At 28.6% G+C, this 18049-nt stretch overlaps 1 protein-coding gene across 1 annotated transcript in view; it reads left to right on the forward strand.

Annotated features, from left to right (window-relative positions):
- The window catches only part of LOC117167947 (peroxiredoxin-like), a 14427-nt gene extending 8839 nt beyond the window's left edge, over positions 1–5588 (forward strand). Inside the window, exons 2-3 of the mRNA XM_033353204.1 lie at positions 4674–4897; positions 4980–5588. Coding sequence (XP_033209095.1) covers positions 4674–4897; positions 4980–5439 — 684 coding nt within the window. The 3' untranslated portion in view covers positions 5440–5588. The remainder of the gene's footprint in view (positions 1–4673; positions 4898–4979) is intronic.
- Positions 5589–18049: the final 12461 nt, after the last annotated feature.

Genomic DNA, 18049 nt, shown 5'->3' on the forward strand with positions numbered 1-18049 from the left:
GCTATCTAAGGATGGTACTATAGAACGCCACCTCAAGGTAGGCCTAGTGGCGCCATCTCTTGGTCAGGCCGGAAACTTATCAATCCACCCTCGTAGTTGAATTTTACTCAAAAAAAAGATAAATTTGGAAACAAATAATAGATTTTTGGAACCAAGAGATTAATTTTAAAGAAAAATGGTGACTTTTTAAGAAACTAGTGGAATTTTTAATAAAATAATTTAACTTTCAATGAATTTGTGGAGTTTTTAACTAAACACCAAAAATATAATATTAGACTTCAATAAAAATTATTAACTCTCTAACATAAAAGGTGAATTTGTAACAACTAAAAAAAAAAAGATTTTTCCATCAAAGGATAAGTTTTCAACCAAAAAATATTAACTTTGTACAAAAGTATAAATTTTTGACCAAAAACGATGACTTTTTCAAAAAAATTGTTGAATTTTCACAAAGAGTATGTTTTTTTAGTAAAAGAGATTATTTCTTAAACAAAAATACAATAATAGACTTTTCAAATAAAAGGAATTAATTTTCATTCAAAAATATAAATTTTCAATAAAAAAGATGAATTTTTTTACAAAAGTATAAATTTTCGAACAAAAACGATGAATTTTTCAAAACAATCGTTGAATTTTCACAAAAAGCATGTTTTTTAGTTCAAAGAGATTATTTATTAAACAATAATACAATAATAGACTTTTTAATTAAAAATAATTAAATTTCAACTAAACAGTATAAATATTCGATTAAAAACGATTACTTTTTAACAAAAGACTTTAATTTTCAAAAAAATAATAAAATCTTCAACTAAATTGTAGAATTGTGAACCAAAAAATGATTTATTAAAAATTCCACTACTTGGTTGATAGTTGAACGAATTTTTTCAAATTTCATTTTTTTTCGTAAAAGATTCATAATTTTAGTTGTAAGTTCGTTTTTTGGTTAAAAATAAAATTAACAATTTTTTTTGTTGAAAAAATGTTGTTTTTTAACTGCAAATTCCAATATTTTGTTAAAAAAGTCAACTGATTAATTGTAAATAAACTTTTTTTTTAGTATTTTATGTAACTCATTTTCAAAATTAAATTGTTCTATAGAGAATTAGGCGTTTTGGCTTGAAAATTCAACAAACTGTTTTTTGTTTTCAATGAAAGTTTTGTTGTGGAAATATCAACTATAACATTTTTTGATAAACATTAATATTTTTTGATGAAAATTCAACAATTTGGTTAATATTATTTTTTATTCTTGACTGAAAAATTTTTCTTGGTAGAAAATTCATTTTTTGGTAGAAACTTCATGTCTTTTTGAGTTTTTGGTTAAAAATGCAGCTTCTTGGTTGAAGATTTACCTATTTTGGTAGATTCGTTTTTATTGATGTTTTTTAAATTGAAAATTAAGTTTTCTTGACAGAAATTCATCTACTCAATTTTTTGGTTAAAAATTGAACTTTTATGGTTTAAAAATGCAGACTATTTATCTTTTATGCTTGAAAATGTAACCATTTGGTAACGGATTTAATCGAAGAAAAAAATTTCCGGTCATCTCCCGGTTTACAACAAATTATAACGTGTTTCTTTGTCTCATTTAACATATTTTTATCACCTATTTACCACCTATTTTATACAAAAATGTCACCTATTTACATTTTTTGACGACAATAGTTGGTGGGTGTTTTCGAACTCACTCTACCTCCGAGAAGGGATCTACAAGGTCGCCGTTGGACCGGGAAACGCGGGAAATAACAGTGAATTTATTTTTTAACCAGGGGTTTGACAAATTTTTAGAAAAAAGTTTGTTCAACTCTGATTTCAACCGCCTCGTAAATAATTATCAGTTAAAGACCCAAATAATTAAAAATTAGAAGCGTTTGAAATCGATGGTGTTGGATACAAAAAATTTGCAGTTGATCAATTATGAATATAAGTTAATTATTTTTAGGTTGAACTGTTCTTTAGGATTAAAAAGTGAATAATAATTCATTTTACAAGATGATTCGAAGTCAGTTTACGATTTTAGAATTTCCCGATTTTAACTTTTTAAACCATTCAATTCAAAAATTTTTAAGTAAGAAAAATAACAATTACTTCATTTTTAGAAATATCTGTCTGTTTATTAAAAATGATTAACTTTAAATAAAATATTGAAAACAAAACCAAAAACTTAACTTTAAACGGTACATTTTTAATTTTTCTATTTCGAAAATTTAATTTTCAACTCAAATGGTTAAGTTGTTACGTATAAATAACAATTGAAAACCTATTATTCTTGAAAAAATTCGAGTAATTTGAAGAATTATTTAGAAATTTTGACAAAATTCAATATTAATTGCAAATTCGAAATTATTTAAATAATTTAAACGAAGCGTCTACGTGTACCGAGATTTTTGCATATTAAAAAAAAAAATTTAGAAGCTGCTTAAGAATTTTAAAGAGCTTCAAAAAAATGAAAAACATTTCCTTAAGATTAGCACGAAAATTGAAAATTTTAAAGCATTTTAAAGATTTTTAAACTATTAAAAATAAAAATAATTTAACTGTTAATTTAAGAAGCGTTCAGATAATGAAAAAATGTAATTGTTTAATTTTTAATGTTTTTATCATCAAATTGCTTAAAATGATATAATTTTCAAATTTTTAAATTCATTGATTAATTCTTTAATTTAGAGCATTGAAACTGCGAACGTGGATTTATATTTTTAGAAATGAATCTGATTCTTTGAACTATACAATTTACAAAAGTTTGAACATTTTAATTTGGCAGTTTCACTGAATTTAATTTAAAATTGTTTAGTTGAAAAGGTGGAAAGTTCCAGTATAAATATCACCTTTTTAAATAAAAATGGAAGTATTTCGTAGAGAATTAAACTATTTTGTTACAAATTCATCCTATTTGTTTACAAAAATTCCATTTTTTTCGTAGCTACTTATTTTTCGTTAAAAATTTCATATTTGGATCTTGAACAGTCGGAACTTTTTTGGATGAAAATTAAAATATTTGTTTGAATATAAAAATTAATCTGTTTTAAGAGAATTTTAATACTTTTTGGATAAAAATGCAACTATTTAGTAGAGAATTCAACAATTTTGTTAAAAAATCATCCTTTTTGGTTTAAAATTAATTTTTTTAATAGAAATTTATTTGTTGTTAAAAAATTCATATTTTGATTGTGAAAAGTCAACTGTAATCTTTTTAAACAGAAAATTCAAATTATTGCCTTAAAATTGATCTTTTTTATTTAAAAATTCATCTGTTTTATTAGAAATATCATTTTTTAAAATGAAAATGCAACTTTTTTGTATTTAAAATGGCAGTTTTTCAAGCTGGAAAAGGGCAGGTGGAAATTCTGTTGCACCCTATCCCTTTCCCAGCCTCATGATAAGTTCATTTAAGTTAAAATTAAGGTTTCAATAAAGCGTATTAATGTTATAGGTCAATCGATTCGTCTCGAGCCAAGGAATCTTTTTTATTCTTGCATCAACTTAAAATTATGAAAATAACATTTTTTTTTTTACTATAAAAATCGATTTTTAATATAATATGAATGATCATAACTTTCTTATTCTATAATTAAATTTAATTATATTATAGGTCAATTAATTCGTATCGAGCCAAGGTTTCTTTTTTGTTCTTGCATCAACTTAGAAATATGTTAAAGAAAAAAGTTTTATTATAAAAAAGCTTATTTTACAACATTTTGCTTTTCTATAGCTTTGTTACTTTTCAATAAAATGTATCGATATCATACCCCGATCTGTTCTCGAATCAACACATCTTTTTTATTCTTGCATCAACTTTCAATAATGAGAATAAAAATTGGTGTACTATTAAAAATCGATTTTTAATTTAATGTGAATGGTCATAACTTTCTTACTCTTTAATAAAATTGATTAATATTATAGGCAAATCGGTTCCCTGCGTACCGGGGAATCTTTTATATTCTTGCATCAACTTTAAATTATTCTAATGAAAAAGTTTTACTATAAAAAACCGATTTTTCAAATATTAAGTGTTAAAAAAGTGCATGAAATATTTGGAGAAATCATTCGATCAGTTTCAATATATCAGTGCTGAAATTAGGCCCTTAAAATTTCATCAGTATATCTGTAACTGTTTTCAAGTGATCGTGTTCACAAAAAAGTGTGACAAACATACACACGCGCGCTCACGAGCAATTGCTTAGGACATTGTATTAGAAATTTTGTATTTGATGAACGTTTAATTAAATGAATTAAATTTGTTTGCAAATGTTACCATTACAAAGCTTCCTCCATGAGGAAGCAAAAGTCATATTTTATAGTGGAAAAGAGATTTTTTTGTTTAAAATAAATTAATAAATTTGAAAATCTTAAATTTGTATCTGAAACTAAAAACTATGTACAGTAAGAGGGGGTGGGGGTAGAAATATTTTGTCACGGTTTTTTTACAGGGAAAAGGGGGTTAGAGAGGGCCTATAATCTGTCACGTAATTTAAGTACGGCCCTTAATGTATAATCGAGTTATTTGATATCACTCAGTTATCAAGGCTGAACTTGAAATTTAAATAGTTCAAGCGAATGATTAACATATTTTTGCTATGGAACTTTAAAACTTTGTTCAAATTTAAATAAATAAATGAGAGTTCTTTAATTGAAAAAATGAATGCATTGATTTGTACCTATTCTCTTTACAGGTATCTGCACTGACCTCAAGCGCCATAAAATTTAATAACCCCACACGTCTGGAAAGTGTGCGTCACTTTGGAGTCACGTCTCAACTATTTTCATGTTTTCCGCAAATTCAAAAACCCGCACCTGATTTTTCAGGAACGGCTGTTGTTAACGGTGACTTCAAAACTATAAAGCTCAGTGATTACAAAGGAAAATATGTAGTCCTCTTCTTCTACCCTCTAGATTTGTGAGTTTTTAAATATTTAAATAAATTTTTCAGTTTTCGAAAAATACTGAAAATCTAATCTATAGTTTTTGTGCCTTTTTAGTACTTTTGTCTGCCCAACGGAACTTATAGCTTTCGCGGAAAAGGTAAATGATTTTAATTCCCTGAACACTCAGCTCATTGGAGTTTCAACCGATTCGCACTTTAGCCACTTGGCATGGATCAACACTCCGAAAAAGCTGGGTGGACTTGGAGGGGATTTAGGATATCCACTCTTGAGTGACTTCAATAAAAAAGTATCGACAGCTTACAATGTTCTTGTGGAGGATGCTGGAGTTGCTCTCCGAGGGCTCTTCATAATTGATAAGGAGGGAATTTTACGACAGCTAAGTGTTAATGATCTGCCTGTTGGACGAAGCGTTGATGAAACGTTGAGACTGATTAAAGCTTTCCAGTTCTTTGAGAAGAATGGAGAAGTTTGCCCTGCAAACTGGCAACCAGATTCAAAGACGATCAAACCCACTCCTAAAGGGAGTAAGCAGTACTTTGAATCTGTAAATTAAGGAAAAATTAAATCTCAATATTGTATCACTCTATAGTGTAATTTCACTGGATGGAATGATTTTCGATAATATTATATACAATATGGTGTTAAAGGGAATAACACTGTTGTGAAAAGCATTTATGTACATAGATTTCTTACAAGAATTAACTACTGTTTTCTTTTCATATTTCCTTTATGAATCGTGTCTGATGTCAACTTTAATATGTCAGTGATGTGCTCCAGCTATTACTGATGACTACAGTTTAAATTACATTAGGGATCATCCTTAAACTACGATACCAATTTTGGGCAATTTTGCCCCCCCCCCCCATTTTACGTCCATACTGTTTTTTGTGTGTGTTTAAAGCGAAGCTAGGTGCCGATATGCATTTATTGTCTACGTGACCGTGATATAAATAAAAAATTGATTTTCAGAGTAAGTGTTGAAATGTGCGTAATTGAATTTTATGTGACAGTTAATTCGGGCATTATTGAATTTTTAAACTGTGAAAAGTACATTTTTTTACCGAAAATAGAAGAATTAAACTTTCAATTAAAAAAAAAAAGAATATTAAATTATAAAAGAAACGAATTTTCTATAAAATAGTTGATTTTTGTTACTAAATTATTGAACTTGCAAGACAAAATTACGAATTTTCTATAAAAAAAGAAAAAAAACAGTTAAATGATCTAGTCAAAAATAGTAAATTTGGATAAAAAAGTTACTCAAAAAAGAACCATTTTCGTCCAAAAATGGAATCGGTAAATTTTCAATTACCAAAGTAATTTTAGAACCAAAAAAGAAAGGAATTTTCAACTAAACAGTTCGATTTCAAACCAGAGATGGATTTTGTAACTAAAATTTTGAATCGTAATCTAACAAATTCATTTTTAAGAAAGGAATTCAACTTTAAAACCTAGTTGTCTAAATTTTTAACCGAAGAGATGAATTTTTAAATCAAAAGATTAATTTTCTACTGAAAAATATGAATTTTTATCGAAATTCATAAATTCTCAACCAAATAGTTGCATATTTAACTAAAGAAGATGAATTTTTAAAGAGAGAGATCAATTTACTACCAAAAAAGACGAATTTTCAATAACATTCAAGGAATTCTAAACCAAGAAGTTGAATTTTTAAGAAAAAAGCAAGTAATGTATTTTGTTTTATTATTAAGAAAGCATTGTTACTTCAAAACCTAGTTATTAAATTTCTAACCAAATAGATTAATTTTTAAACAAAAAGATGAATTTTATACCGAAAAAATAAATTTTTATCGAAATTGAAGAAATCTCAACCAAAGAGTTGCATTTTCAACTAAAAAAGATGAATTTTTAATCGAAAAGACCAATTTACTATCGAAAAAGACGGATTTGCGATAAAATTCAAGAATCTTCTACCAAAAAGTTAAATTTTCAACTAAGAGGAATTTTTTAAAAAATGATTAATTTATTACCAATAAATAAGAATTTTTAACAAAACTCAAGAATACTTAACCAAAAAGTTGAATTTTCAACTAAGAAAGAAGAATTTTGAAACAAAACATTAAATTTTTTACCAAAAAAGACGAATTGTTGATAAAATTCAAGAGTTCTCAACTAAAACGTTGAATTTCCAACTAAAAAGATGAAATTTTAAGCAAATTAATTAATTTCCTACCACAAAAGAAGAATTTTTTACAAAACTCAAGAATTCGGAATAAATCAGTTGAATTTTTAACTAAAAAGTTAATTTTCAATCAAACAGTTGCATCAGCAAGCAAATAGATGAACTTTCCAGTAAAAAATACCAGATTAAAAAAAAAATAGTCAAAGATTTAGCTAAATAATAGAAATTTCAAGCCAAATAGACGATTTTTTTTTCAAAGACAATTGAATTTCCCACAAAATAGTAAAGTTTTCATGTTAAAAAGTCGAATATTTGAGAAAACAGTGGATTTTTAGAAAGTCGAATTCTTAACAGCAAAGATCATTTTCCATCAAGAAAGATAAGCTGGAACTATTTTCTATCCAAAAAGACGACTTTAACAAAGTATATGCATCTTCTACCAAATAGTCTAACTTTTAACTTATAAAAAAAGGATAAAGTTTTACCCAAAAATAGAATAGATACATTTTCAGAAAAAAAACTCTAATAAAAAAAAACTTTGAATAACAAAAAAGAATTTTCAACGAAATGTTTAAATTTAAAACCAAAAAGATAAATTTGCGATCAAGAAGATTAATGTTTAGCCAAAAAAGATGAAATTTGAACAAAATGCATGAATTTTTTCCAAAAATCATTTAATTTTAAATTTAAAAGACAAAATAACCACGAGAAAGATGAATTTTGAACCCGAAAATATGATTTTGGAACCAAAAAGTATAATTTTTTACCATATAAATTTTCAACAATAATGATGAGTTTAAAACAAAAATGTTTACACTTTATTTCAAGTTTAAGTCAAATAATCGACTAAAAAAATAATTATTATAAATAATAAATAATATTAAATAATCGTTAAAATTTTAGACAACTAGGTTTTAAAGTTGAATTACTTTCTTAAAAATGAAATTGTTAGATTACGATTCAAAATTTTAGTTACAAAATCCGTCTTTGGTTCGAAATCGAAATGTTTTGTTGAAAATTCCTACAGTAGATAATCGTAAGTTAATCGTTGAGTGCATATATAACTAAAATGTTTTCTTTTAATTTATTAATAAATACAGATTCATAACTATTGATTCAATTAATTAAATTCAATTAATTATTGTACGAAAATGGAATAGTTTAATTGTAAGTTAAAAAAAATTGTATTCGACTAGGTATGAAACGACTGAATCCATTTTAAGTCAGATAGGGTTCTACGCTTGAAATCGCAGAATCTCTCCAGGACGAAATATGTTGTCTTTTAGAGGAAATTAGGCTATACGTATTTTTCCTATTTTCAAAAAAAATTCGAAACAGTTATGCGTATTTTAATTTTGTCTTTGTTTTTCGAAAAACTCAAATTTTTTCCCGCTAACTTAACATTTTTTCAATTTTTTTTACTTATGCTTTGATAATGAAGAAATGTTGTAATTTTGATGTTTGCTAAATAACCTAATATCTATTGTTGATTGTCCATTTATTTGGTTGAAAATTACACTATTTGGTTACAAATTCATCCATTTTGTTAAAAATGCATTATTTTTACTTGAAATGTTATTAACATAAAGTATTTCAAATTGCATTTTGGTATTTAAAGCCTCTTATCATTTGTGGCCAGAAGAATTCTTTTTTCTTACATTTGAATTTTCTACTTTCTCTAGTAAACAATGGCAGATACGAAAAAATCTTTAGATACAATTTTGCACGTCTAAAAAACTTCGATGAAAAATGTCTTTTGTTTCTTTGCGATATTTTTCATCGTTTAAAGGAAAAATTCAAAAATGACATAAGAGGGAAAAAATTCTCTCGGCCTCAAAAATGGTTTAGCCCACATTATGCTGATAACATGCCTTTCTTTTATCTGCAGAATCTTTTCGAAAATATCCAGGAGAATGAAAAACGTGGAGGTTTCCAAAAAATATATTTTTTTTTCGAAATTTGAAGAAAACCTTGCTTGATTCAGTCATCACAGAGTGTCACTTATTCACCTTGTGTCACCTATTTTTAATTTTCTCACCATTTGTCACTTTTTTAAAGGAATTTGTCACCTTTTTCTCCTATTTTGAGGGTTTTCATCTTTTGTCACCTTTTTTCAATTGAAAAAGTAACATTTTATACAAAATTACAACTTGCACACCAAATACAGTTTTTATTACACTTTCCTAATCGATGAATCTTGAACCAAATGATCGAATTTTCAAACGGAGGAGATTAAATTTCAAACATAATTTTTAATTTGAAAATATGAATATTTTACAAGCCAGTTTAATTTTGAAGCAAGGAAGACGAATTTTCAACTAAAAATATAACTTTTCTAACAAATGAGGATTTTTACACCAAAAGGATGGATTTTCTATGCAAAAATACAAGTGTTTAATAAATCAGGTAAAATTTTGATAAAAAGATTGCTTTTTAAGAAAATAGTTGAATTTTCAACCAAATAGTAGAATTTCTAACCAAGAGATGAATTTTTAGCCAAAAGGTGATTTTTTTTTAAGCAAATAGTTGAATTTTACTCAAAAAAAGATAAATTTGGAAACAAATAATAGATTTTTGGAACCAAGAGATTAATTTTAAACAAAAAAAGGTGACTTTTTAAGAAACTAGTGGAATTTTCAATAAAATAATTAAACTTTCAATGAATTTGTGGAGTTTTTAACTAAACACCAAAAATATAATATTAGACTTCAATAAAAGTTATTAACTCTCTAACATAAAAGGTGAATTTGTAACAACTAACAAGAAAAATTTTTCCACAAAAGGATAAGTTTTAAACAAAAAAATATTAATTTTCTATAAAAGTATAAATTTTTGACCAAAAACGATGACTTTTTCAAAAAAATCGTTTAATTTTCACAAAGAGTATGTTTTTTAAGTAAAAGGGATTGTTCCTTAAACGAAAATACAATAATAGACTTTTCAAATAAAAGGAATTAATTTTCAATCAAAAAAGATAAATTTTCTTCAAAAAAATATGAATTTTTTTACAAAAGTATAAATTTTCGAGGAAAAACGATGAATTTTTCAAAACAATCGTTGAATTTTTACAAAAAGTATGTTTTTTAATTCTAAGAGATTATTTCTTTAACAAAAATACAATAATAGACTTTTAAATTAAAAAGAATTAATTTTCAACAAAAAAGATAAATTTTCAAACAAAAAATATAAATATTCGACCAAAAACGATTACTTTTTAAGAAAAGATTTTAATTTTCAACAAAATAATTAAATTTTCAACTAAATAGGATTTGTAACCAAAAAGTACAATTTTGAACAAAGAAAATGATTTATTAAAAATTCCACTACTTGGTTGAAAGTTGACGAATTTTTTTTCCCTTAAAGATTCATAATTTTAGTTTTAAGTTCGTTTTTTTGTTAAGAAATAAAATTAACAATTCTTTTTGTTGAAAAAGTGTTTTTTAAAGTGCAAATTCAAATATTTTATTAAAAAAGTAAACTGATTATCTGTAAATAAACTTTTTTGTTGTTATTTTATGTTCTCATTTTCAAAATTAAATTGTTTTATAGAGAATTAAGCTTGGAAATTCAAAAAACTTTTTTTTGTTTTTTATTAAAATTTTGTTGTGGAAATATCAACTATAACATTTGTTGATAAACATTAATATTTTTTATTGAAAATTCAACAATTTGGGTAACATTATTTTTCAGTCTTGACTGAAAATTTTTTCATCTACTTAATTTTTTGGTTGGAAATTGAACTTTTATGGTTTAAAAATGCAGACTATTGATATTTTCTGTTTGAAAATTTAACCTTTTAGTAATGGATTTAACCAAGAGGTAAAAAATTGAATGTACTTGTAAAAAATATTTTTTTTTTAAATTGAAAATTAGTTCTCAGTGGAAATGTAAATACTTCATTTTACAGGGTATTTGTTTGTCTTATTTAACATTTTTTTATCACCTATTTGCTACCTATTTTACAAAAAATGTCATCTATTCACCTTTTTTAACGACAATAGGTACTGTGATTACTGCTGATTTGAAATTGTCTCGGTCAAACGAAGTTTTATTAAAATAGTTACATTTTTAAGCAAATAATCTATTTTTTAGCGAAACCAGATGAATTTCGTACGAAAAATATAATAGTCGCATTTTCAATAAAAAAATAACTTTAGCCTAAAAATATAGTTTAGATTTTTGTATTGGGTTTATATTCTAAATGTTATCTAAGTTCGTAACGTTGCTTCCAGTTATAACTCTCCCCCCTTCATATTACTCCCCCCTTCATATTTAAAATAGAATTGTTTAAATAATTTACATTTGTTTAAACAATTGACAATTGTTTCAAAAGTAAAAATGTAGTTTTTTATTTTTGGGTCATATTTTGGGGCGCTGCGGGAAGGGTGGGGGTGGATTCGAAATGAAAGTTATTAGCATGGTTTCACTCGCCCCATGTTAAAACATTTCAGTGTTGAAATGTCACAGGCTTATACTGCCCAACATGTCGAAGGCATTTTTGGTTAGAGATGGATTTTTATTTGATCATTTTTGCACGGGGCTGTCCCGGTATATATCATCAGTCACGGACGCATTTTTATAATGCAATCAAGTGATCTGATGAGAGCAGTCTGCCCAGACATATTGGACAAAGCCCCATGTTATTATTATTATTATTGTTGTTATTATTATAAAACTTTCCAGTGTTGAAATGTTGTCACAGGCTTGTACTGCCCAACATGTCGAAGGCATTTTTGGTTAGAGTTGGATTTTTTATTTGATCATTTTTGCACGGGGCTGTCCCGGTATATATCATCAGTCACGGACGCATTTTTATAATGCAATCAAGTGATCTGATGAGATCAGTTTGCCTAGACATATTGGACAAAGCCACCGAGGCTCCTAAGCCACCGAGGCTTATTATTAATTATATTATTAATTATTATTAATTTTATTTGCTAAGTTTTGCAACTTATGAAATTTACTTAGAGCTCGTGTTATTTGGTTACCGCCTTGGTTCCTTCAGAGACGGCATGTTTGGCGAGCTCACCAGGAAGGAGAAGCCTGACGGCAATCTGAATTTCCCGAGAGGTGATCGTCGAACGCTTGTTGTAATGAGCTAAACGAGAGGACTCTCGGCAGACTCTCGTGTTTCTGTGACTTCTTATGTCTCTTCTAACTAGGGTCTTATTCACACATTCTAACCATTCTTTCCCCGGTCTACCTCTGGGCACGCTGCCATTTACTTTACCTTGATACACTTGTTTCGTTAGTCGTTCATTTGGCATTCTCTCAACATGTCCGAACCATCTTAACCGATTTCTTTCCCATGTGTTTACTAGCGTCTCTTCTGCACCACATTCTTTTAGAATTGTCTCGTTACTTACTTTGTCCATCAGGGTTTTTCCACATATTATGCGCATGAATCTCATTTCAATTGCGTTAATTTTACTCTTATCTTTTTCTTCATAAGTCCATGTCTCGCTACCGTATAGTACTGTCGGTACAAATATGGAATTATGTATTGCCATTTTAGCTTTATTTGATATATTTTTACTTCGGATAAGGGGCCCTGCTCTACCAATAACCTTCTTACCTTCATTTATTCGTCTATATAATTCCTCATCTATCTTCCCGTCCCTAGTAAATAAGCAACCAAAATATACGAACTTCTCAACTTGTTTCATCAGTTTATTCAACATTCTTTGTAGGTCTTCGATAGACTTTGCCATAACAACCTTATCATCTGCGAACGCTAACCCACGTACCCTTACTGTTTGGAGATCCACACCCTCTTCGTCGAAGAGAGCCATTCCTCAACACTTGTCCATAAATAATATAAATAACCATGAAGACATAACGCATCCTTGTCTAACTCCTTGAATAATATCGAAACAGTCACTCAGTTTCCCATTCACTCTTATACTCGCTTTGCTACCTGTATATATTGTTTTTATAGCTTGTAGGATCCATCCATTGACTCTATACTCTTTCAGGGCTTCCCAAAGTTTACTTCTATCTACCTTGTCAAAAGCTTTTTCTAGGTCAACAAATGCACATGCTGCATTTATTAAAAAGTTTCGATCTTTTACATAGGGCCCAAAAACATGGTAAAAGTTAATCATTTATATAATTTCACTTTTAAAATCTTTATTTAACAATACTAAATAAAAATAACGGACCATTTTTTTATTTATCAATTAAAATTAAGGAAAATAGAAAGAATAGTGTGGACTCGGATTCATTCGGATTAAAAATTTGTTTCAGATTGATTCTGATCGGAAGTTCTAATTGAACCGGATTAAGTCGGAATAATTTTTAATCAATTTGGATCGAACGAAATACAGAATTTTTTTTGAATTAACTCGGTTTGGTTCAGAAGGAATTCCTATCCGACACTTTCACCGAGGCTTTCATTGATATTACATGTTATATGCTCAGAACACTTAATTAGCTAACTTTTAGATTCCGCTCTTTCTGAATTACTGTCAATCAGGGAAAATTTCACTTTTAATAAGTGATATTTCACTGTTAGGAAAATTTTTACTGATGTGATACCATTGACCCACTTCTGGTACCTCATAGTGCTGCAATATGGAAAAGTAAATATCGATATTTACGATATCGATATATCTGTGATGGAAGAATCGTTAACCAATAAGTCATCAGTAACGGTTTGAAAATACAGATATTCTGATAATTAGATATGAAAAACACATTAGAGTGAGAGAGGGAACAAATTTTTGGTATATTTACGGTATCAATATATCGTGCCTGAAAAGCTCGATTTATCGGTTCAAAAAATCGATATTTCCAATATTTCGACATTCATATTGTATCACTAGATTCGGATACTGCTTGACTTCTGATCGTTGTACAGTTTATAGGAGATTTTAATGCTATTCCAAAAGAAAAGAAATACAAATTTTTGCTTCAAATTTTACCAAGATGGAAGAAATTTTAATGAAATTAAAATAAAATTTAAAATCCTGCTTAACGTTCAATAATCAAATTAATGTGCAGAATTCCTCAAAATAAAACCAAGAATCCAACCTTAAAATTTGGAAATCACTATAAAATGTTCCTATTGAAATTTGAAAAAAGATTTTAAAAATTTCCTAAAAACGAAAAGAAAAAAATATATTTTTTTGACAAGTATAAAAAAGAGAAAAGAAAAATGAGAAGGCAACCGCCGATTACAACATATTGATGGGCTCTCTTTATCTTTCTGAGTAGCATTGTGGCTTTGCGCTGCAAGCTAGGCCACTTTTTTGCCACAATTCCACACAGTTCTTTTTTAAATAAATAAAGAATATCGAATGACACATTTTCATGATCAACTACATCATTTGGTAATTTTATGAATAAAGCCCAGTGTGGATTTTTAAAAGTAGAAAGAAATAACTTTTATCTTAATTATTGTCAAGATAAAGGTATGTTACCATTCAAAACAAAAAATTTGTAATTGGATATTATTTGTTAATTGGCTGTGTCTAGTTCCTAAAAATTGGGATATCTGTAAAAGGGGATGGACTCGTCGCACAGTGATAAATATGGGATAAAATTTGAGGCACGTGACAATTTTAATCAAATAATAAAAAAAAATTTTATTCTTCTCTAAAAATGTTATATTTAATATTTCCAGTGAGAGAATTGTTATAACTACCCGTATATTTATTGAAAATTTTTTAGTTTTTTTTGTTTAATTTAATAAAAATCCTGACCTGCTGGAGTCATTCTGAGGATGAATTCGTATTCAGCGACCCAAAAATGTATAGCACACCTAGTCAACTCTATGTAGACTCCCGAAAATATTTTGTAGCCCTGCGTTATTTTCGGACAATTTCCACTGATGTTGAGGCAAGTCGTTTCATGGTTAATTAAAAAAATATATGGGTAGTTATAATAATTCTCTCACTGGAAATATTAAATATAACATTTTTAGAGGAGAATAAAAAACAATATATTATTTGATTAAAATCGTCACGTGACTCGAATTTTTTCCCGTATTTACCATTGTGCCTCGCCCCGAAAATTCCGGGCCACTAGCCAAGCTTATGAAAAATATTGGACTAGTCATCCCGAATTTCGGGAAGAGACACTTCGTTGTAAATTTTATTAACAAACAACTAAACATTACTGGCAATATATGTCATTTAGGAAAAATTAAAAAAAGAAAAAAGATTTTTCTCTCGCTATAGATGTCCACTGCTGTTTGCTTATAACAAATAATATTACTTATCTAACCTTTTTCTCTGCGCATTATATCCAAGAGATACTCAGAGTAGGAAATTTGTTTAGAAAACGATAACAATAGGAATAAGTTAACATTTGTTCGCTATTTACATTAACATAAATTTTTTAACAATAAAAATTCAAAAAATCGCTTGAAAATATATGAATTTGTATTATGTATTTCCTTAGATAAAATCGAGAGAACTTCTCTTAGTCACGAAAACAATATTTAAAAACAATCGCTAAATCTAACCGTATGGACCTGGAAAAGGAAATTGGCACATGGGTTGTATCCGGACGTATATGCATACACCATCTGAAATAATAGTGCAATGTTAAAGTGAAATTATACCACTTGCGGCACATAGTGCTTTGCTTTAGCTTAGAACGCTTGAAGAAAGATAATAATAAAAAAATAACATAAAATAATAATTATAATAATTTTTTTACATTGTCTTGAGTGATCCGCATTTTTCTTCATCAGTCACGGACTATGCGTGAAGTGCCTGGCGCCCTACCGATAAAAATCTCCGAGTATATTCTAAAGATTCTCTAGGATCAGAGAAGCTCAGAGAAATTCTCCGGAGGCACTCAGGTAGATATATTTAAAGGTCAAGGTAGCTCTTTTAAGTGTTTTAAAGGCTTTAAAATGTCTTTTCCGAAATTGAAATTGAATTACGATTACAAATAAGAAGCATAGAGGCTGTAATTGAAATAAGAATTCGATCATAAATAACAAGCAGAGAGAATATATCAATAGAGTAGCCGACACTTACGGGTCCTTTGTTAAGCTTTCGGATTAAAATTTAGAAGTAGATTTTTTAAGTTTCATAGTTAACAGCCTAAAACATGATAATTCGGAATCTACGGGTTTCGATGATTTCAGATATCTGTTTTTTTAAATGCTTAAAATTGGAATTAAGGACACGTGATACCTAGAAAATTTTCGATTTTACCAGTTTTAGGTTGCCCCGGTTTTTTTCTAAAATAATAAGTATTTTGTATAAAAAAATTGGGAAATGATAGCAAACATGCTAACGAACGTCCCCATACACTTTTTTGTGGGTTAATTCAAAAAACTTTTAATTTAGCAAAATGTGATTAATTTGCATAGCGCTTAGGAAATAGTATCGATTTTTTCAGTGTTAGATTCCCCCGGCTTTTTTCCTAGGATAAGAAATACTTTGCCTTCAAAATCTGTGAAATGATAATGAACATGCTAACGGACGTCCCCACATACTTTTATTTGTGTTTTTTTATCCAAAAATTTTTGATATTACTAACAACGTGAGTGTATATTTCGAGGTTATGTGTGTTAGAATTCACCCGAGCGTTACATAGTTACTAATCTCCCGGAACTAAACTTGTTTGCAGGCAATCAGAAAAGTATATTTCATAAATAATTTCCAGATTATCGGAAAGGCAGAGATGAAAAACGACGTAACCTCAAAATAATCCATATGTATAACATTTTTATTTAGCACAATCATTTTTTTTGTTATTATCCCTCAAAAAAGAGTCCGGGGACGTCCGTTATGATATTTTATAGCATCTCCGAATTCAGTTTTAAAAAATTTTAATTTTTGTGGAAAAAAAGCCGGGGAAACTGCAAGTATCTCATGCCCTTAATACAACGTTTCTCGTAAATGAAATGAGAAACTACCAAAAAGACAACATTTTTTAATTCAACTAGATAATTGTATATTAGTATATAAGTTATAATTATAAATAAGTATAATGAGAAAATTGACCAATTAAAGAAAAGTGTTAATAATTTGAAGAGAAATTTAAAAAGGGAGAGTCGGGTTAGTGACGAGCAATTACTGTAAATAACTCTGCCCGCCCGGTACGTAACGAATACAAAAGGAACATTATATCTTAATAGGACCACTAAAAAGACCTTGAAAAGGATACAAATCTCTCGGACTATCTCAGAGACTAAATCATTCAAACCGACTCTGCTTATAGACTCAAATGGGCCTGGCTATTTCGCTTTCGATGGTGCTGTGGTAAGCACAAAATTAAGTATATAGTGAAGTTTGCTGATGATCCTTTACCGATGTTACCTTTAAGCAGCTGATTATTATTAAGTTTCCATAAAGACATTTTTCTCAAGTAAACCCGTTTTCTTCTTCATTAGCCACAAACAAGAGTAAAGTTCCCTTACCTCTGCAAGTAGGGCTCTGTAAAAATTGACCGCATATTTCTCTAGCTTTTCGTGGGAGTAAAATGAGTTATTTGCAAAATCATAAACAAAACAACCAGGGGAAAGCAACAATGAACCTTCTTTAAAAATCGTCTTCTCATACGAAGATGGAATTTATCGAAGGCATACTTCGGAATTTCTATGTGGAAAACTATCTGGGAGTAACCCTGGTGTTGTGGGAGGTTGGGACTTAGGTGGACCCATATGCAATGCTGATGCCGGGGGTCAAACCTATCGGTGAAACCACGACAAGCTAAGCACTTAGGAGTTGCGAGCAAGAGGTTGAAACGCTAATAGTTAAATGAATCGGATACACCAACCAGCTAAATGAGGACTCCATGGAGGCCCTATTCTGATAGCAGTACACCGAATAATATTAGGGAACAGAAATAGATGCGGCTGAAAGTTCCAAAAATCTATCATAGCCAGGTCATAGCGGTATGAGAGGAGAGAATCGATGGTGAGCAGTTTGGAAAAGTCACACCAATATTTGACGATTTCCGCTTCAAGAATGATGCTTTTATCGCCACCTGTTCTGACAAGGTGTCTCGAAAATGGCTTATTTAAGCTGTTGGTAGATTACAACCGGGGTGGGGCGGG

The sequence above is a fragment of the Belonocnema kinseyi genome, chromosome 2 (genome assembly GCF_010883055.1).
Source record: "Belonocnema kinseyi isolate 2016_QV_RU_SX_M_011 chromosome 2, B_treatae_v1, whole genome shotgun sequence".
In the NCBI taxonomy this organism is placed as follows: Eukaryota; Metazoa; Arthropoda; class Insecta; order Hymenoptera; family Cynipidae; genus Belonocnema; species Belonocnema kinseyi.